Source organism: Chiloscyllium plagiosum, unplaced genomic scaffold, assembly GCF_037043375.1.
Source record: "Chiloscyllium plagiosum isolate Xiang-an unplaced genomic scaffold, Cpla_swu_hap1 HiC_scaffold_27, whole genome shotgun sequence".
In the NCBI taxonomy this organism is placed as follows: Eukaryota; Metazoa; Chordata; class Chondrichthyes; order Orectolobiformes; family Hemiscylliidae; genus Chiloscyllium; species Chiloscyllium plagiosum.
In genome coordinates this window covers 67,755,520-67,777,856 of record NW_028270165.1, presented here as the reverse complement: position 1 = coordinate 67,777,856, position 22,337 = coordinate 67,755,520, and the positions used below count along the sequence as shown (strand labels likewise).

At 43.8% G+C, this 22,337-nt stretch overlaps 1 protein-coding gene across 1 annotated transcript in view; it reads right to left on the bottom strand.

Annotated features, from left to right (window-relative positions):
• Positions 1-18,491: 18,491 nt before the first annotated feature.
• The window catches only part of LOC122547843 (immunoglobulin mu heavy chain-like), a 29,817-nt gene continuing 25,971 nt past the window's right edge, over positions 18,492-22,337 (bottom strand). Inside the window, exons 10-11 of the mRNA XM_087974811.1 lie at positions 20,256-20,576; positions 18,492-19,206 (exon numbers count right to left, since the gene is read on the bottom strand). Coding sequence (XP_087830937.1) covers positions 18,824-19,206; positions 20,256-20,576 — 704 coding nt within the window. The 3' untranslated portion in view covers positions 18,492-18,823. The remainder of the gene's footprint in view (positions 19,207-20,255; positions 20,577-22,337) is intronic.

The window sequence follows — 22,337 nt, the reverse complement described above, 5'->3', positions numbered from 1 at the left end:
GCAAACTGTACTTGCTCAAACAGATCCTTGACCTGACTCACATGTATCACTTTATACCACAATATCATTTAAGGAAGGCACGGTGACTCAGTGGTGAGCACAGCTGCCTCACAGTGCTAGGGACCCCGGATTCGATTCCATCCTCAGGTGACAGTCTGTGTGGACTTTGCACATTCTCCGTGCGTCAACATGGATTTCCTCCGCAGGATGTGTTTTCCTTCCATAGTCCAAAGATGTGCAGGTTTGGGGTGGATTGTCTATGGGAAATGTTGGGTTACAAGGATAGTGTAACTGGTTAGGTCTGGGCGGGAGATGCACTTAGAGGGTTGGTGTTGACTCAATGGGCCAAATGGATTGCTTCCACATTGTAGGGATTCCATAATTCTAAATCTGGAGTTATGAACTTTAGCTCCAATTTGCTTCATGTGCCTCAGCAATGTAAACAGGGCAATAGATAAATCTTCAAGAGGACTGAGGCACTCTCAGCCCATTCAATGCAGGCTTCCAACCATGGACTTTGGTGTGAATCTGTCCTTGTGACAGCATTCACATTTCTATAATCTATACACAAAGTCGAGCTAATCCATCCAGTTCAGGAAAGAACACTACTGGTTTGCTCTGATTGAGTTCAATCATGGGTTTTTCAGCATGTACTGAATCTCTGTTTCCATGTGAGCTTCTTTTTCTTGGTTCAAGGATGTAGTTTCACCAGTCCTGAATTTCCTGCACATCCATGTCATATCCAGCTATTGTGGTACATCTCGGTTGATCTCTACAAATTACCTCACACGTCATTAGCAGTCTTAAAAGATTTCCCTATTGTCCTGCCTGTAAATGTGATAATAAGCTAGTTCATTTGTAGGAGGTTTGATTTGAGAAATATCTCCTTCTAATTTTATCATCTTCCACTATCCTTGTTATCTGATACACTTGTTCCTCTTGTTTACATGTGGAGGTACGTCATCTCTCGGAGCTCCTCCTCCCGAGGGGTATCGTGGAGTACCAATTTCGTTGGAGGTCTTCCATGGTAACACTCGCTGCTGGCACAGTCAGTAGCACCTTACAGCAGAGCTTTAAGCACCCGAGGCCCACACAGAATACCAGTATGTGTGCAATGAGGAGAACTATCCCGTCTGCCAAATTGGGTACCCAAGATTTACCTATCAACCAATTTAGCCAGCTGTCTGTAATTGTGGCTCCCTGTCGAAAATGTTCGAGCTGGTCTCGGATATTCTTGATGGTTTCTGTAATGTTCTAAGAGGCATCAATAACATGGGTGATACATTGTCACCAATAATTGTACAAACTCTCCCTTGCTGTGCTAGTTGATAATCCAGCGTGTGACTTGTCTGCTGTGTGTAGAGTCTGAGTTCAGCCAGCTCTGTATTAATTGTTTCCAGAACTTTTGAGCTATTATTGCCTAAGATAGTGAGGCCACATACAAGGTAATTTCGGTTTTTAGCACTGACGACCCCTGCTGTGCCCCCAAAGATAGAGATCCCAAGGATCAATATCCCAATGATGACCCCAAAGTGGTGGGGACCTGCCAGTCAGCACAGAAATCCTTCTTTGAACATGTCCCCCTCTGGGGAATGGTACAGTGAGGGGTGCAATTGTCCCCACCGTGAACAGGTTGGGAGGTGTGGGGTGTCTGTCGCATAAGTCCCCTTAAATAGAAAAGCAAAACCCTTCGCCGCTCGGTAACATACATTGTCCTGTCTTTCCGTCTGTCTGTCCACACATGTCGCCCCGGGTGCCCCCCCTGCTGGTGAGTGTCGAAGGGTTATGTCCATGTGGCAGAACTGACATGGGTGCCATTGCACTGACCACATATGAATCGTCTGACCGCGGTCACATCCAAGCATGCCTGCTCACTGCAGGTACAGGCAAACTGTCCCCTGGTGACCGTACAGTGTTGATAAGTGCACTGTGTCTGGACGCATGAGTCATCTTTGGAAACTGGGGCATAAACGCATCCCCATCCCTGCCTTGTGAAACAGAGTGGGTAATCACCAGATTTTAAAATGGTTCTTCCCTTCCCTAGGCTGGGGGACCCAGTCCCATGGGCCGGTAGTCCTGCCCAGCTGCACACATCTACCCTGGAGTCCCCTTACTGCCCCTTACACAGCGCTCCTGATGTGTCTACTGTATACAGGTCACAAGGGGTCCACACCGGGGTGGCCACAAAAAGGGGTTCTACTGATTGCGCCAGTGGGTAGCAGGCAGTTCAGTTCCCATGTAAACTTAGGTGGGTTTTATACAAGAGGTTATCTTCAAATCCTGACAGGCTCCCGACAGTCGCGACACTTAAACACATTAAAATATGTACATGTATTAACATTTGGCAGTTAAAATAAAATTATCAGTCAAAGTCTTTGTTTTTGTCAGGAGGTTTCTGTGTGGTTTCTGTCTTTAACGGTTTTAGTTGGGTCCAGTGCTTCCATGTGCCTTTTCCTTTAATATCTATACAGGTACAGGTGTCCCCACTTATTACCACGTTGTATGGCCCTTTCTGTTTTGGGGTAAAGCTTGGTTTGTCGGGCAGTACCCAGGACACGGCTTCCTGCTGCTGGGACCTCAGGGAAGATTTCAAGTTTCCCTGCCTTGTTCTTTTTATCCTGTTTATCAATTATAGATTTCCACATCCCTTTGAAGTGGGTGCTTAATTCTATTACATACGGCCGAATTTTGTCTTTTAGTGGACCCACACCGGTGCCACCTGGGATTATTGTCTCTGGGAATTGTGTTGCTTGTCCGGTCATTAATTCTTATGGTGTTGGCCCGGTTGCCTGATTCGTGGTGGCTCTTAATTTTATTAGTCTGGCTGGAAGCACATCAGCCCATGTTCTGTCTGAGGTTTGCATAGTCTCAGCTGAAGTATTTTTGAGCGTTCTATTCATTCTCACCACCATCCCTGAGCTCTGGGGGTGATAGGGAAAGTGAAATTTTTGTCTAATGCCGAGTAATTTGCAGATGGTCTTCATGACCTTGCCTGTAAAATGTGTCCCTTGGTCAGAGTTGCTCTGGCGGGGTACCTCCTACCTCCTACCTTGGGATTACCTCCTCCGCTAATATTCTGGCAACAGTGGTCGCAGTGCAGCTTTTGGTCGGGAATACCTCTACCCAACGGGTAAATTGGTCTGTGATGACCAGGCAGTATGTTTTCCCACGGGCATGTGGTAGTGGCCCTATCTGAAGGTCTCCCCTGGGTCCCCTAGGTCTGGGCTGGTGTCCCATCTTAATGTTTATGGGTCTCCCTGAGTTTCCATTGCTCTCTCTCTTTGTGCGGGGTGTCCTCCTGTAGCTGCTGAATTTGGATAGCATCTTTTGCTAATTCAATAGTGCCAATTGCAGCTTTGACAATGGCTTCTTGTTTTAGGGCTTTCTGAGCTGCTCAGTCTGCTGCCTGGTTTCCTTTGAATTTTAGCCAACCAGGACTCGCTTTTGCTGGCTCCTTTTGATGGGCTTTTATTTTTATAACTGCAGCCTCTTCAGGCTGTTCACTGGCACGTAATAGTGCCTGAAGTCTATACTGGTGTCTGATAGGGGTTCCCCTGCGGTGGTGAACCTTCTGCTACCTCATGCCACCATATAGTCTTGGGCTACACAGAAGGCACATTGATTGTCCATATATATATTCACGATTTTTCCTTTTGCTAGTTCCAGTGCTTTGATGAGTGCTATCAGTTCTGCTTCCTGCGCTGACTGATTTCCATTAATCCTTCCAGACATAACTGTTTCTAATTTATCATTTTCCACAGCCCATCCTATTTGGGGCGACCCTGCTACGTATTTTCATGACCGGTCCACAAAGAGGGTCCCACCCCGCTGTGTCTCGGGGAATATCCTTTATTCTCCCCTTATCCTCACAACTAGGGGCAGCTGGTTGTCAGCTCTGCCTACCTCGGATTCCCCATGGTTCTGCAGTGTTTTGGATGGTGTTTGGGAATGTCCCATGCTTTTCCGAGCACATTGCTGCTATGTGTCCTTTTCTGTTGCAGTGGCTGCAGTATTTTACATTGTTCCCTGCTCTATTCCCTACTCGTGCGACCCTACATTCTCGAGCAAAGTGACCCTGTCGGCCACAGTTGTGGCGGGATAGTTTTATTCTGCTCTTGCCTCCATTCCGGTCGGCTGCTTTGTCAGGTCTTACCTTTATCAGGAGCTTCTGCCTCCTGGACCCTACTAGCCCACTCAACTAGATCTTCATAATCCTAGGACATTATTACTCCCATTTTCAGGGAGTGGGGTGGACGTCGAGACCCTATCTCTAAAAGCTTCGATGAATGCCTGGGCCCCCTGATCTGAGTTTGCTTGCCCTGGTCATTCCTGATAGACCCTAAATAATCATTCCCCATATTCAGAGATTCCTTCCCCTTTAAATTGCTCAATGGTTGTGATCTTGCTCCAGTTTGTGGGAGCATTTCCTAGCACCCTCTTGGATTTCTTTATTAAAATCGGCATAGGGGCCTGCTGGGCATCTATATCAGCTGTAAGGGAAACGGCATGTGCCCACCATCTTCCCCTAAAGTCTCAGGGTGCTGTGGCATCAGGTCCACCAGTTACCTGTCTCCACTTGTCTGCTGGGCAAGTTGTCCAGACCTGCTGGTGTGTTTCTCTCAGGTGTAGTTGGTGCCCTACCCATATACTATCCAGCTCATCTCAGAACCTGGTGTTTGTGCTCCGGGGTTGTAAGTTGCCTTGGGAGGCCATAATTTGCAGCCTCTCCCCTGGAGTGAAGGGTTTATAATTCGCTTTGGGCTGTGAGTCTGTTCCTCCTCTGGTAACGGGCGCTCAGTTATACTCTTGCATGGTTCATCCAAAAGAGGGAGCAGTTGGTCCCTGCTGGTTGGTTTTGTAGGAGGGGATAGAGTCAATCTCCCTTTCCTCCCGTATTGTTTCTAATCTTTGTTCTAGCTCCTTTATCCTGTCCTCCAGATCCCCAATTCGTTCTTGGCCTTTTCTCCACCTGCTAGTGGAGGCACCTACTTGTTCAATTAGGCCTGTAATTGGTATGCTAACATTACCCCTATCTTTTTAGTTTTATTTCATTTTTGTTTATCTAGCCACATTCTCTGTTATACTAATGTTTGGGATGGATCCCAAACCCTTTTCTTCATATGCTCTGTCAAACCCTTGTCTGTCTGCCTTGTATTTCTCAATAAGGGAACCTGCAGTATCCCCCTTAAAACTTTGATCTGCCATTTAGCAGATTGTGTAGCCTGGATAACACCAACAGTAAAGTGTTCCTAACCAGTGGGGACTTCTCTACCCCCTGGCCAATAATACTGCCCCAGTACCGTCCGTACGGCCATAACAGCCTCCTAGCAAGGTGTGCTCCCTATTAGTGGGACTCTTTACCCTCCTGGCCACCATCACTATTCAAGCTCTGTTGTTCTACCATGGACTGACAGAGTATCATAGTTACTCACAGTGTCCATGCTCCTCAGCTTGGTAACATGGGCTCCACTGAGATTTGGCTCTTGGTCAGAGTGATCAGCTCCTCTTCCTCACCACATTGGAAATTGCAAATATAAACAGCACCCAACTTTTAACTTAAACTCTAACTGGACTCTGCGTTGCTCGCCCCTACAGAGTCCAATGTTACCTGGATTTGCCACTTGTGCTTCACAACTCCGAGTACCTTTGACGCCACAATTCCCACTTCAAGTCCCAAACTTCATGTGGGAGGGGCGAGCCCTCTTAACAACTGGTTTAGGACAGGGTTTTTGAGACAGGCACTACCTTGTCCTCTGGCTGTTTCAGCGCAATCAGCAGGTTCTTACAACAGTTAATACAGTTACCACTTATTCTCCACGGACATGCACTTAATTTTGTTTTAACTCAGTACTGTAGCAAGTTAGACATTGCAATTGGTATACCTTTTAAACTGTATCCTTAACCTGGTCACACACTTCCTGTTTGCAGGTACAAATTGGTTCTTACCCCGGTTCCCTGATTGTGGCCTTTGACCAGGGCACCTGCTTGCAGCGCCAATTATTGTGGGGAAAATCACCAGCCTCAGCATCAGAGTCAGGGTTCAACGACAGAGTTTATTGTACAAGGAAATACTGGAGCTCCAGGGAGAGAAAGACACCAACAGCACAGTGGTCAGCTGTGAGTCTTCTCTCAACCTGGAGCACATATCAAGATACTTTTATATATTTTGTAATATAATAGGTCAGTGATGAGGTCCTTGTCTCTGTAATATAGTTAGTATATTATAAACATTGCAGAATCGTTGTCAGTTTCAGTGCAGACATTGTCAGTTTCAATGTCTGAGCAGAAGTCCATTGCTGTAGTAATTGACGCTAATTGCTCTTCCTGAGAAGGACAATTACTGCAGCCCTGGCTATTAGCACTTTGTCTTGAGTCTATATCAAACTGTTAGCATTTCTATCAAAGGTGTTGGCTGGACCCAGACACTTCGGCGGGGACTATACACTACTCGTGTATTCTCTCCCCAACCTGCCTTAAACTAATCAGATAGGTTGTGAGTGCATTGTACTGGCATTCTGGTGGCCCCAGGCAGTGTCTGTGTTTGCTCTGCTGCCTCTCGCCATATTATGGTCTAGCAGCCATCTTGTGTGTCAAGTGGCCAACTTATGGCTCAGCGGCCATCTTGCACTGTGCCATCTCCCACTTCACTTCTTATCCTTTTCCCAATGATAATCCCATTTCAGAATGTTTGTGTAACATAACGAATTCTTCTTCCTATGATCAGGATCATTTATCCAATCAATTACTTTCCTAATCCTCTGAACATTTTTATATGAACCACAGAATTTTACTTTCAGTTGTTCATTTTGTAACAGCAGCAATGCTAAACCTTCGCCATCCTTGAAACATTCCAATTGCTGAATGTTTCCTTGGCCATTCTTTCATTTTCACCTGTCAAACATTCAAATGCCTTTGTGCTACCCTACATGCTCTTGGGAGTCTTCCTTGAACCATAGACACATTAACCATTATTGAGGAATCATCTTATTTGTTCAAGAATTTCTCCCCAATTAACTTCAATAGACCTCTAATCTCATGACCAGAAACCAACTCAAACCAATTCAAAACCAGTGGATTGATCTGTGACCCTCTGGGAGCAAATAGCAAGAATCTAATTCTTTATCCTAATCCTGTGGGTATCCATGACAGTATGCCTTAATTATGCTTTTCTGGGTCTGATGGTCCCTCTCCAGAGATCACTGTGTTTACAGATAATACACAAATGACTTCAATTATTTTATTCCCAAGCTATTCATGATTTGCTGGAAAGGTTTAGACAGAGAGTCATAGAGTCGTAGAGATGTACAGCACGGAAACAGACCCTTCAATCCAGCTCGTCCATGCCAACCAGTTATCCGAACCTAAATTAGTCCCATTTGCCAACACTTGGCCCATATCTATCTAAATCTTTCCTATTCATATGCCCATCCAGATGCCTTTCAAATGCTGCATTTGTACCAGCCTCCACCACTTCCTTTGGCAGCTCATTCCATACATGCCCATTTATCTGCATGAAAAAGTTGCCCCTCTAGGTCCTTTTTATATCTTTTCCCTCTCACCCTAAACCTATGCCCTCTAGTTCTGGACTCCCCCACTCCAGGGAAAAGACTTTGTCAACTTACCCTATCCATACCCCTCATTAATTTATGAACCTCTGTATAGTCACCCCTCAGCCTCCAGGGAAAACAGCCCCAGCCTATTCAGCCTCTCCCAATAGCTCAAATCTTCCAACCCTGGCAACATCCTTGTAAATCTTTTCTGAACCCTTTCAAGTTTCACAACATCCTTTGCATAGGAAGGAGACAAGAATTAACTCAGAACCTTGACTAGACTATGATAGTAATGATCCTACACAATCTATTGACACTTTATTGACACTTTATTGAAGTTCATCAAAATTGGTACAGGTATCAAAGGCACAGAGATTTTCCTACCATCTGACATATGAGACATGTTTTACAAAACTGCATTATGTCTTTCTGAAGTCCTGGCCATGTAAAATACCTGATTATTGATACCTGTGCTTTCCATATTTCTCTATGCCATGCCATAAGAATTCCATGTACTATTCACAATATCTCCTCATGATACCTGGGCAGTGCCATTATTTGATAAACAGCCATCAATTCTTCATCTGCAGGTCTGGTCATCAAACCTCTACTTTTAATACAATAATTCTCTTGAACTTCTTCAGCCTCAGCTACAGCAACAGCAGTGAAATATCTGTTTACATTTCCATAGGCATCTCAATTTTCTTATATTTCTCTTTCTTTGTCCTTTTCTGCCATCTATCATTTCTTCATTCTCTTCTGATGCTCCAGCCACTGTAACTGAATATGTCCTGATACCAGTCTTTGATTGTGTGAAATACCCCACCTCCTCTGTATTTCCTTTCAGCCTAAGAGCTTTTTGAGTACCTGAATTATTCAGCCATTCTTGCCCTGTCAAGCATTACGACCTCCAACGTATCCATCTGGTCAATCAATCTGGGTTTTGAAAGTCCCACAGATACTGCCGGGGCAGGTCTGCCACCTGCTGGACATTCTTTGCCATTTCCAGTGCCCTGTCAGAAACACAGGCACAGAAACTGCTGTTTTCCTTCATTTTTCTATTTACCAATATCACACCCAAATCCTCATTGCCCGGTTTTAATTCCAGTCATGGCCAAGAGCCCTCAAACTTTATCACAACTCACTGTAGTGATGTACTGGAAAACAACCCTCCCCCCATTTTCAGAAATCACTGCTGCAACAGTTGTTAAAGAGTTGTTAAACAGAAATGAGAGAAGGAACTCCTGATTGCTGCAGACCTGGTAGTTTTCCTCCTGACCTGAACTAACTTCTCTCTGTCTTTTTCATAGTCCCAGTATGTTCAGCTAATGGGCAACCAATCACATCGAGTCACAGTGAGTCATAGAGATGTACAGCATAGAAACAGATACTTTAGTCCAACATGTCTGTGCTGACCAGATATGCTAAATTAATCTCATCTCATTTGCCAACACTTGGCCCATACCTCTCTAAAACTTCCTATTCATATATCCATTCAGGTGCATTTTAAATGTCGTCTTCCTCATTTGATTCATTAACCATTTGGTTTCTGACTTTCCCTCTCTCTTCCTCCTTTTTAAAATGCTGTTGTTTGATCTTTTTTGCCCCAAAGTTCCAACGCAACACAACAGCTTATAGAACTGGAATTACTGCTCATGAAATGTGAGGAAATCAGCTCCAACACTGAAAATACCTGAAAAAATGAACAGCTTCTGCAGCCACAATTTTTTTTCCCATCCTCCATCTTGGATTACCCAGAATCTGAAATTGGCTGGCAGAGGGCCTTTGTTACTCATCCATAATCCAGTCAGCTTCACTTGGGAACAAGTCCCTGGCTCCAGTTCATCTACACATTGCTGTAACCCACAGCTGCACAAATATGGTTCACAACTGGTAGCAAATTACTTGCTTTCAAAACATGCAGCTTCCTCGCAGATGCCCTTATTAGATCTCAGCTGAATTATTGTGTGCATTTTTGAGCACAATATTAGCATATACCACATGTTTTACGATGGAAATTCATTTTATGAAATGGTGTTTCATTGTCTTCAGGGTTGAAACCTGGAAGCCTATAAAGACCATGTATATTTTAATTTGTGTTTCTTTAATAACCATGGAGTGAAATTAGAAAGAATTGTTCCAAAATCTAGGAATCACAGAATCAGAGATATGTTACTGTGCAGAATGAGGTCATTCAGTCCATCATGCCTGCACCAGTTCACAAAATGATTATCATGCTCAAGTGCCAATCTCCTGCTATTTTTCCCATTTCCTTCCACATTATATCTTTCCAATAAGTTACTCATTTCTCCCTTGAATGTCTCAATTTTCTCACACTTGCAGCCAGTGCATTCTATTCCCCAACTGCTTCCTGAGTGAAAGAAACCTCTTCTCATTCACTTTTGCCTCTTTTGCAGATCTTTTTAATCTGTGCCCTTTCCCTTCTCTTGTCCCTTTTGCAAACTGGAACTTGTTCTCCCTATCTGTTAAGCTCATTCACGATTTTGAAATGCTCGACCTGATTTCCCCTGAACTTTCTTCTCTCGAAGGAGAACAGTCTCCTGAATCTATCCCCATAACTGAAGTTCCTCATCCCTGGAACCATTCTTGCATTCTCTCCAAATGTGCTCACATCTGTCCACACATGTGGCACACAGATCTGTATGCAGAGCTCCAGCTGAGGTTTAAGAAGTGTCTTATATACATTGAAGATCACCTCCTTCATCATGTACACTATACCCCTATTAATAAAGTGAAGGATGATGCCTGCTTTCCTTTCTCCACTCTCCACCTGTCCTGCACTTTCAGTCTTCAGTGCATATAAATACGCTGAGGTTATCCTGCTTCTGCACCCCCACAGAACTGTATCCCCAATTTTGTGTTGTCTTTTAATGTTCTTGCTTCACCTTACACTTCTCTGCATTGAAAGTCATCTGCCACCCATCTGCCCACTCCACTGACCTTTCCACGTCCTTTTCAAGTTCTACACTGTCCCCTTCACAGTTTACAATTCTTTCAGGTTTTGAGTTCTCTACAACCTTTGAAATTGCCCCCTGCACACCAAGATCTAGATCATTATTACAGCAGGGAAAGCAAGTGTTCAAAATCAGACCTCTGGAAGATTCTATTACAAACATCCTCCAGCCTGAAACACATTTATTTACCATGACTCTCAGTTCCCTGTCACTCAGGCAAACATTGTCTGCATGTTGTTCCTGACAATTTTATTGCATGACCTATAACTTTCCTCGTAGATCTGTTGTGTGTCACTGTATTAACTATCTTCCGAAAGAAAAATATAGAAATTGTTGGAAAAGCTCAGAAGGTCTGGCAGCATTTGTGGAGAGAAATCAGAGCTAATGCTTCAGGTTGAGTGCCCCTTCCACAGAAGTGATAGTCGTGAGGAAAATGTTGGTTTATATGGCAAGGATAGAGTGGAGGGAGGGGGTAAGGAGTATGCAATAAGTGGGGACAGCGCCCAAAGAGAGAGAAGAACTGTAAGCCAGACAAAGGAGTTGATAACGATCTGGCTCGGAGGTTTGTTAGTGGTTAACAATGGGTGGTGTGTAATAACAGGCTGTGTGATAAGGACATGGGAGAGTTAAAGCTTTAAAATTATTGAACACGATATTGAGTCCAGAAGGCCGCTGGGTCCCAATGCTAAAATGAGATGCTATTATTCTGACTTGCAGTGAGTTTTGCTGGAGCACTGCAGCAAGCCTGAGACAGAAATGTTGGCAATGCTACAGGGTGGTGTGTTGAAGTGGTTGGGTCTTTTTTGCAAACAAAACGCCAGTATTCTTCAAAGCAGTCAGCTAGTCTATGCTTCACTTCCCCAAGACAGAGGAGACCACATTGTGATCAGTGAATGCAGTAGACTAGATTGTGTGAACTGCTGGTAAAGTGCTGCTTCAGCTGGAAGGTGTGTTTGGGCCTTTGGATACTAAGGAGGGAGGAAGTAAACTGACAGATATTACAGCTTCTGTGGATGCAGCGGAAGATGCCATGAGGCTGTGGAGGTGTGGTGGGAGTAAAAGAAGAGTAAATCAGGGTATCCCAGAGGGAACAGTCCCTGCGGAAAGCTGACAAGGGAGGGGAGGTGAGTATGTGTCTAAAACTCTCTTCTACAAGTCTATGTACATCACATCAACAGCATTACCCTTATCAAATCTTTCTGTTCCCTTTCCAAAACCTTTCCCTTCAGCAAGATAGTTAAACATGATTTTCCCTATGGGAATCCATGTTGACTGTTCTGGTCAACCCATGCTTTTCCATGTTTATTCCATTTTCCCAAATATCTCTATTTTGGGAAATTAGCTCTTTCATTTAACCAACTTGTCCATGCTGCCCAGTTTTCACATTTCAACAAGTCCCATTTACTTGCTTTTAGTCCACATCCCTCCTTGCCTACCCCTTCCATGTCCTTGGCTAAATGTTTCTTAAATGATGAAATTGTATTCACTTCCACCACTATCTCTGGCAGCCCATTCCAAACACTCACCACCCTCTCTGTGAAAAAACTGTCCCTCTGGAGCCATGTGTATCCCTCCCCTCTCACCTTAAACCTTAGCTTTCTAGTTTTAGACTCATGTAACCTGGGGAAATGCTGTTAGCTCTCTACCTTATCTGTGCATCTCATGATTTTCTCGACCACTACAAGGTCAGCCATCAGTCTTCTATGCCCCAGGGAAAATGCGTCCCAGACTATCCAGCCTGCCCTTTTAACTCAAACCTTCCAGTCCAGGTAGCATCTGTGTAAATCTTATCTTCACTCTTTCTAGTTCAATAATATCCTTTCAAGAATAAGGTGACCAGAACTGCATGCAGTACTCCAAATGTGAGCTGAAACTTTATTGCTGGAACAGCACAGCAGGTCAGGCAGCATCTAGGGAACAGAAGATTCGACGTTTCGGGCACAGGCCCTTCTTCAGGAATGAGCAGAGAGTGTTCAGCAGGAGAAGATAAAAGGTAGGGAGGAGGGACTTGGAGGAGGGGCGTTGGAAATGTGATAGGTGGAAAGAGGTCAAGGTGAAGGTGATAGGTCGGAGTAGGGTGGAGGCGGAGAGGTCAAGAAGAAGACTGCAGGTCAGGAAGGCGGTGCCGGGCTGGAGGGATTCGGCTGAGACAAGGTGGGGGGAGGGGGGATGAAGAAACTGGTGAAGTCCAAGTTCATCCCCTGTGGTTGGAGGGTTCCCAGTCGGAAGATAAGACGCTCCTCCTCCGACCGTCGCATTGTTGTGGTTTGGCGGTGGATGAGTCCAATGACCTGCATATCCTCGGTGGAGTGGGAGGGGGAGTTGAAATGCTGTGCTACAGGGTGATTGGGTTGGTTCGTCCGGGTGGCCCAGAGGTGCTCTCTGAATCGCTCCGCAAGTAGGCGGCCTGTCTCCCCAATATAGAGGAGGCCACACCGGCTGCAGCGGATGCAGTAGATGATGTGGGTGGAGGTGCAGGTGAATCTGTGGCGGATATGGAAGTTTCCTTTGGGGCCTTGGAGAGAAGTGAGGGGGGAGGTGTGGGCGCAAGTGTTGCACCTCCTGCGGTTGCAAGGGAAGGTGCCGGGAGTGGAGGTTGGGTTGGTACTCCAAATGTGGCCTCACCAATGTTTGTACAGCTGCAACAAGATGTCCCAACCCCTACACTCAGTACTCTGACCAATGAAAGCAAGCATACTGATAGACTTCTTCACCACCCTATCTGCTTGTGACTCCACCGTCAAGGAGTTATGAACCTGTACCCCGGATCTCTTTGTGCTATAATATGGCCCATGATATCTATTTCTTGATTATGTTCCTCCTGTCACACATAGATGAGATTTTCCCAGACTTTCTTCTGTTCCATAATGCCTACCAATACTTGGCCTTGAAGTGGGTGCCACAGACATCCAGATCTTGAGTCTAACTATCTGGACCAGACTAACTATCAGGATTGCATACAATCTAGTCGACTGTATTCGCTACTCACAATGTGGTCTACTCTACGTTGGGGAAACAAAGCATAGACTGGGTGACTGCTTTGCAATACACCTGAGTCCTGTTCGTGAAAAACACCCTGATACTGGATTCTTTTTCCCCGAGTTCATAGCTTTCCTGGTTTTCATTCTAACCTTAATTCTAGTGCCTGCCATGATAGGATTCAAACCCATACCCTCAGATATGGATTCTGGCTTAATACTCCAACGATAATACCACCGGGACAATACCTTCCCTCCTCATCAGCCATCTTCAACCTTCACTCCCTTCAGAACCAACACACAGTGGCAGCAGTGTGTACCATCTACAAGAACCATTGCGGCAACCCACCAAGGCTCCTTTGACAGTCCCTTGCAAACTCACAATCTCTACCAGCTAGAGGTACAAAGGCAGCAGAACCATGGGAGTGCCATCACCTGCAATGTGGTGACCAAGGTGCACACCATCCTGATTTGGAGTCAAAGCACCTTTCCTTCACCGTCTCTGTGTCCAAAACCTGGAACCGACTTACAAACAGCCCTGATACTCAAAGAATTGCAGTGGTTCAAGACGATAATTCATCTGCACCTTCTCCAGAGCAATTAGTTTGGCAAAAAACACCGACCGAGTCAGCATCACCCATACCCCATTAACAAATGAATAAAGAATTCACCAAATATCTATTTCTGGGATATAACACTCCTGTGGTTATAAAGCTGTGGTATTCCCATAGCTTTTCTTAACAGGGGTTTCCCGCCAATATCTTGCCCTGGTTGTGTGACCTTGTTTACTGCATTAGACACAAACCCTCAGTCTGTCACCTACACTGTAGAATATTCACTCCTTCATCAGTTTGTGGATCTCCGATATCTGGTTCTGGGGACTGTGTCCCTCAATAACTGGGGTATTTGCTCATACACTGGGTTTTAGTTCTCCTCCAAAATCAAGTCCTTGGGTATATTTGCCCAGTGACTGTAGTCATTCAGTCCAGTACTAATTTCATTTCACCTTTCATTTTTATTGACTTCATTTCACATCAAAACTTTTACATCAATGAAAAGACTTTTTAAAAAGCTGCAGGCCGTAATCTGAATAACTTTTATTTCTACAATATTTTTCACAAGACCCAAGGGATCAGCCCTCCACCATCCATCCCATTCTTCCACTCCATCCTGATTCACCTTCCACTCTCCCCCATTCCTCATTCCATGCTCCCAATCCCCATTCCCTCTCCTTAACGTCAACTCTCCTGTTTTCTCCCAATTCCCCTTTTCAATTCTCCTGAGTCCATTGAAGTTTTATCTCCCTGAATGAGCTGTTGCAGTGCAGTAGCTGAGTATTTTCCATTGAAAGTTGGAAAGCACCATTCTCAAACATGACAGTGACATTTCTGGACAATTCACATCTTGAATTCGTCTGAATGTGAGTCTTATCCATCTGTTGGTCACTGCTGAACCTGTAATACAGACAGCAGAGTAAGGTACAATTGTGTGCCACAGGCAGTCTGAGCCAAAAATACAGATAGACACAAAAACACAGGTAGACTTTCAGACCCCAAAGGCGAGATAGTCGTTCCTTATTCTGGGAGATTGTCCCTAAAGGAGAGATGGTCATTCCTTATTCTGGGAGATGGACAAATTAGCCCACAAAAGGTTAGGTCATAAAATAAGTGCCCATCGTGTTGGAGATAGTAGATTAACATGGATAGAGAGTTGTCCAAGGGACAATAAACTGCAAGTGGGGATAAAGGTTTCTTTTTCAGGTTAACAACTTGTGACCAGTGGGGTCCTGCAGGGGTCAGTGCTGGGGCCACAACTGTTTACAATATATATTCATGACTTGGAGGGAGAAAGCAAATGTAATGTAGCTAAATTTGCAGGTGACACAAAAATGGGGAGAAAGGCAGGTTGCAAGGGGGTGACAAATAGTTTAAAGAAAAGTATTGATCGGTTAGGTAAATGGGCAAATAGAGTGTGATCTGACAAAATGTGAAGTTATTGTTTTGGAAGGGACAACAAAAGATCAAGCAAATGGAGAAAAACTGCAGAAAGCTGCAACACTGAGGGACTTGGGGATATTTATGCATGAAACACAGAAAGTTAACACAGTCACTCCTGATGAAAGGTCCCAACCCGAAACATCATCTCCCCTGCTCCTCCAATGCTGCCTGACCTGCTGTGCCTTTCCAACTCCACATTTCATTGACTCTGACTTCCAGCATCTGCAGTCCTTACTATCTCCAAACCACCACACAGGATTAAACAGGTAATCAGGATGGCGAATGAAATATTGGCCCTTATTTCAGGAGGGGGGTTAAAGTGTAAGGGTAGGGGCGTCTTACTGCAACTGTACATGGTGCTGCTGAGGTCACATCGGGAGCAGTTTGTATGGTTTTACTCTCCTTAATGAAGGAAAAAGATTATTTCATTGGAGGCCATTCAGAGAAGGTTCACTTGGATGATTCTCTTCTGAGCAAAGTTTAAACAGTTGGGACTCGACTCGCAGGAGTTTAGAAGATTCAGAGGTGATCTCATTGAATCATGTAGCATTCCTCTGGGGCTTGACAGGGTAAATGCTAAGAAGATATTTCCCCTCATGGGACAGTCTAGGAGCAGTGGACACAGTCTCAGATTAAAGTGATGCCAATTCAAGATTGAGATGAAGAGGAAATTCTTCTGTCAGAGGGTTGTGTGTCTTTGGAACTCCTTACTGCAGACAGCTATGGGGGCAGAGTCCTTGTATGTACTTAAGGCTGATATAGATAGATTCTTGATCAGTTGGGGAATTGAGGATTATGAGGAAAGGGCAGGAAAGTCAACGTGAGGGGTGTTGGATCAGCTATGATCCTGTTGAATGGCAGAGCAGGTTTGAGGGACCAAATCCTTCGAGTTCACTAATGCTCTTTAGGAGAAGAAACTAGTATCCTGACCTGGTCTGGTATAAAAGTGAGTCCAGGCCTGCAGCATTGTGGTTGATATTTAAGTGCCCTCTGGGCATTGAGGAATAGTCTAGCCAGCGATGATCAGATCCATGAAGTTTTTAAAAAAATGTCTGTCAATTCAAGAATTTGATGGATAAATTTGAGACCATCTGCCCTTATCCGAAGAGATGATGGCTACAGAATAAGTTCTTGGTTGTGATCAGGTCCATAATTATGCAGGACTGTGTTGTTCAGGTACATAACTGCTGACTTATCTTTCAGATGATGGAATATGCTGTGTAACCCAACAGAACAAGCTGTCCTTATTCTCAGAGATGGGTTCTTTAGGTCAGATCATCTGACCTTATTGTGGGAGATAGACTTAAGTGCTGTGATGTCTGAGCTTATTCTGGAACACAAGGCCTATGGGCCTGACCCCCTTCTATGGGGGATGAAGACCCCGGGACCCAGTGATCAGAAAAACTTCAAAGTATGAAAGGATCGACATTCAACTCTTAGTTTGTTTCTAATGTGTTAGCTAGAATCTCAGAGTCAGGTCAGAAATTATGGTGATAAACTGAACATAAACCTTACACATATAGGCAGTATATGTTATTGTTCATTTGGTAGTGAAAGTTCCAATTACCTTAACAACAGTAACAAAGGTGCTGTAGAGAAAACTTAGAATAAAGAGAATGGCAAAGGCAGCAACTGTTAGTGCGTTGTCATCTCCATCCATATCTTCCACTTCTTCCCTCCCTTCTTCTCCTTTCACATCGGGAGGGACTGCTAAAACAGAGAGATATTGTGGCTGTTAAGGTTGACTGTGAACATATCATTAAGGTCACCAGCATCTCAATAATCTGAGGATAATACAATTAAGGAGGAAACCATGGTACAGCTGCACTGGGAGCAGGAAACTTTTAGGAAAGCTTTCTCTCATTCTCAATCTGTCTGATTTTGTCTCGATCATTGCCTCTATCTTCCTCCCTCTTTCACTGCCTTCCATCTGGCCTTCGCTGATTCTCTCCCTTCTTTGTTTCATTGTCACTCTCATTGTTTCTCTCTCTCTCTTTGTCACATTCATTGTTTCTCCCAAAGGAATGCAGAAACAAACAACATGAACATTAAATTGTTTCCAAAATCGTAATCTTTCCAACTTTGTCAGTTCTCGGTTTCTCTGGTGCATTATCTAATCTACAGGCTGTAACACTCAAGTTTCTGCCTCCTTGGCACTAATAACACTCAATGACCAGCAAACAAACAAGTCTCTTGTGCAGCACTCTGAGATTATCCCCACAGTCAGGATGATATCCTTTATAACTTCAAACACGTCTTCCTTTTTGATTCTATAACTACCTTGTAATATCAATTGTAGAATAGAACATCTGCTCAATGACACAAAGACTTGTAGGTGGTGAAGTGAGGGATGAAATGAGTCTGAAAGCCTACAATTCATGGATCACCGTGATGTGGTTTTGTAGCAAGCACTTTTGTTTCTGGGTCACAGGATCGTGGGTTCAAGGTTCATCACTGATCTTTGTGGTCCTCAGCTAAGTTGGCACTCCAATGTAAGATTGAGAAAGTGTTGTGAGTATCGAAGAAGGTATCTCTTGATGAGATGATAAACAATGGCCCTCAGGTTGATGTATATGACCTCATGGCCATATTGAAAGAGCTGGGCGATTCTCTTCAGTGTCTCAGCCAGTCACCATTTATCTCTCAACCAACAGCAAAAAGCAGATGACCTGGTTATTATCAAGTTTTTATTGTAGAAACTTACTGTGTGCAATTTGAAATGGAGAAATCAAGAGACCAAAGGCAAGTACTGCTATGACATGATGATAATCAAAGTGTGGACTAATCACAGCAATTGACCACATCAATTTGTCTAAAATAAACCAAGATGTAAGTCAAGGAAATCACAATGGAGTGGGAGAGCTTTGTCAAGTAAAGATTCAAAAATGCCTTTCACTCTGAACATGCTGCATGCACCACAGCTCATGTCCCAAGTTATTGATTTATTTTCTCCCAAACCCATCAACAATGATCACTCTAAACTAACACTCAAACTTTTCATGTCAGGTTTATTGAAATTTGATCAGTACATTGACATACAATTAACATTCTGCGGAGTTTCACACATATTTCATACATAATCAGGGCAGCACACAAAACATTTCAAAAATCCTGAGGATCTCAGGTATTTGGAAAAAACAATGTTGGCTGATTTGAAGATTTATTTTTACTCTCAAGTTCTGAGCAATGTTGGAATTTGTTCATGTTTGAAGCACATTGCTACCAGGAGAGAGGTTTCAAAGTGCTCACAACAGTTTTCTGGTTGTGTTAACCATCCATTTACAGGGATTATATAAATGGGTGATTGTATAAATCAGCAGATGTTATGAACAGGAGTTATAGCTATCAGTTAGAACAAGTGAGACATTAACCAGGTTGGGTTTACTGTGAGATTTATTAATGCTTCTGAACACATTTGTTGTAACTGACTCGTGTCCCACCACACAGGAGTATGTGGTGCCGCTGTTCCACTCCTCTGCAGAGACCGTCAAGTGACTGCCTGAATTCCAGCCACCTCTGCCGTCCTCAGTCACTGGCTGATGCATGAAGCCTGTCTTCAGAAGGGTATCATTGGCCATCCAAACCAGGTCGATCTCTGCGGGAGAGAATCCAGTGACCAGGCAAACCAGGGTCGCAGTATGAGCAGTCTCCATCTCATCCGGTGAAGGGGGCAGGAGAAAGACTTGAGGGTGAGTCTTAACATCAACTGTAAACAGAGAAAATGGAGGTTAGACTTCATATTTCACTCAGTTTGTATCTATCTGACATGTTTGTCTATTAACACAAAACTAAGCAACTTCTGCATTCCCAGGAATTCCTCTGAGATCAGAAACTAAAAGCATTTCTTTTCCTGTTGATGTTTTGGGGAGGTTGTGCAAGGATGGGATCTTCAATCTTGTTCATTGTCTCACCATGAGTGAGGATCACCTTTTCAGAAAGTGTCCAAATCATTAATGGAGCTGTGCTGTTCTTCAAATTAATTAAATTCCTTCAAATCATGAGTGATTTAAAGGGATTAAACATGGAGAAACTGTTTCTAGTGACAAGCGAGTCAGAACAGACATTTCAGAGGAGTGGCAAATGAACTGGTGGGTTATTAATTGAATTTGATTTGTTCTGTTCATTATGACAACTTGGAATGCACAGTGTGAAAGAGGGTACAAGCAAATTAAAGAGTAACATTCAGCAGGGAATTGGACATAAAATTGACAATGATAAGGTTGCTGAGATGGAGCTGATGATTCATGGGATCATTTGAAGAGCTATTTCAAAGAGCTGGCAGTAACAAGATAGACCAAGTGGCATCTTTTCAAAGTGTACTGTTTCTGAGATAAACCATGGAGAACCACTTCCTGAGGTCAACAGGGAGGGTTCAGGCATTATTCTCTTGTGGTGCTCTCTGCTCTTTCTCCTTTTCCTCAACGTGGATTTGCTCAGATCCAGCCTACACCTCAGACTGACCAATCTCCCTTACAGTTCAGTATTACAATGGATTGATGGCAATAGGATAGGCAGAGAGGGATTAGCAGTATTTTCAACATGAACATCCCATCAATCCATTCCCTAGGAGCTGGTGTGATTCACACCAAGGCTGCTGTGGTGATTTCAGGTTTCATCTGTTCAGTTTTTTGATGGGGCTCGCACACATCACTGGGCTTGTAACATAGTCTGACAACCTGTGTTAGGCTGCTCAGCATCATGGAATTAAATCACTTCATTTGCTAAGATTAGATGCACAGTTCCATGTACACGTACCTTGGGCTTTCCTGATTGACCTCTTCTCTGGCGTTGGCAAACTTCTGTCCTCCACCAAACACATACACTCTACCCCACTCTCCCACTCTGCAGCAGGGACTGTAAGTCTATTGAAGATGATCTCTTTATGTCCATTCTTCTTGGGACCCTGGGTCTTCACTCCATCTTGTCTCATGATTCCATCGACTTTCCAGGTTACCCTGACTCCCTCTAAATCAATGTGAAGTACCTCACAAAGAATGGTTGCTGTTCTGTTCCTCCAGATCTCTTCAAATGGAGGCTTGCTTATGGTGACCGAGATTCTGGAATCCAAACATTCATCTGGGAGGAGAACGGCAATGATTAATTCCTAACTCCCCAGTGGGATGTGCGTGTCACTTGCAAAGATGACAATTCATGCTCACCACCAGACATACAACTTATAACTTCCTCAGCTCTTTCAGAGGGCAGTTATGACTCAGCGACATTGTTGTGTGCATGGAAACACCAGTCAGAGGGTCAAAGAGCCATACAGCACAGAAATAGACCCTACGGTCCAACCTGTCCATGCTGAACATAATTCCAAACTAAACTAGTCCCACCTGCCTGCTCCTGGTCCATATTCCTCCTCACGTTTCCTATTCATGTACTTCTCCAAATGTCTTTTCAACATTGTAATTGTACCCACATCAACCACTTCCTCAGGATCTTCATTCTACACACAAACCATTTTGCCTCTCTTGTCCTTTTAAAATCTCTCTCCTCTCATCTTAAATATATATCACACTCTTGAAATCCCCATTATTGGGAAAAGATAACTATCATTAACTCTATCTGTTCCCCTCATTATTGTATAAACTTCTATCAGGTCGCCTCTCAACCTCCGACAGTGGAAAAATTTCCTGCCAATCCAGTCTTCTTTATAACTCAAATCTTCCAGACCCGGCAGTATCCTGGTCAATCTCTTCTGAACCCTCTCCAGCTGAATAATACCCTTCCTATAACTGGGTAACCAGAACTGGACACAGTATTTCAGAAGTGATCTCATGAAGTCCTATACAACCTCAACATGGCTTCCCAACTCTGAGACTCAAAGGACTGAGTAATGAAGGCAAGTATGCTAAATATCTTTTTACTAACCTGTCTCATGTGACGCAAACATCAAAGAATTATGTACCTGGACTCTTCAGTTCCTCTTTTCTACAACATTACCCAAGGCCCTCCCATTCATAGCATCAGCCCTACCATTATTTGTTGTACCAAAGTGTAATATCTCGTATTTATCCACATTGAACTCCAGCCATTTTTTCAGTCCATTGACCTATTTGATAAAGATCCCTTTGAAACCTTAGCAAACCTTCTTCACTGTCTGATGTACTACTAATTTTACTAACCGTGCTTTCCATATTCTCATCTAGATCTTTTATGTAAATGTCAAACAGACGAGGACTCAGAACCGGTGCCCTCGGGAACCCCGATGGTGACAGGCCTCCTGCAGGGTTGAAGTATAAGAACAGCTAGTATCTGTCCCTAAAGAAAGAACTACCAACCAAATTCCCACAGCTTCAGGGTTAATTTTTCTAATTCTGACATTTTATTTCCAATCTTTAGTTGAATTTAAATTCTGAAACTGCCTGAAATTTGAACCGTATTCTCTGGATTACTAACTGCACTTGTCTACCTTTGAACATTGTCAGGGATTTCTCCTTTCTCAACAAAGGTTTTATTTTCAAACCCCACTCAAAAGACCTGAGCTCATCATCCCGACTGATCTCCCCAATACCAGTCCTGAGGGAATGTTGTGCTGCCAGACATGCCGTCTTTTTACACAAAACAGTAAACATAAGGCCCCTCATCACATCACACATACCAAAGAGATCTTCTGGCTGCAAGTTCAGACAAGAGAAAGGGAGGTCTCCTCTGTGGCCACTCTCCCTTCTCTCTGGTTATTATGATATTGCTGTTTGTGGGCCCTTATTGTGCAGAAATTAGTTCATATATTTCTTACATTGGAACAATAACTGCACTGCTAAAAACGCATTTGATCAACAGTGAAGTATTTTGGAACATATTAACTTTGTGAAAGGCACGACAAACCTGCTA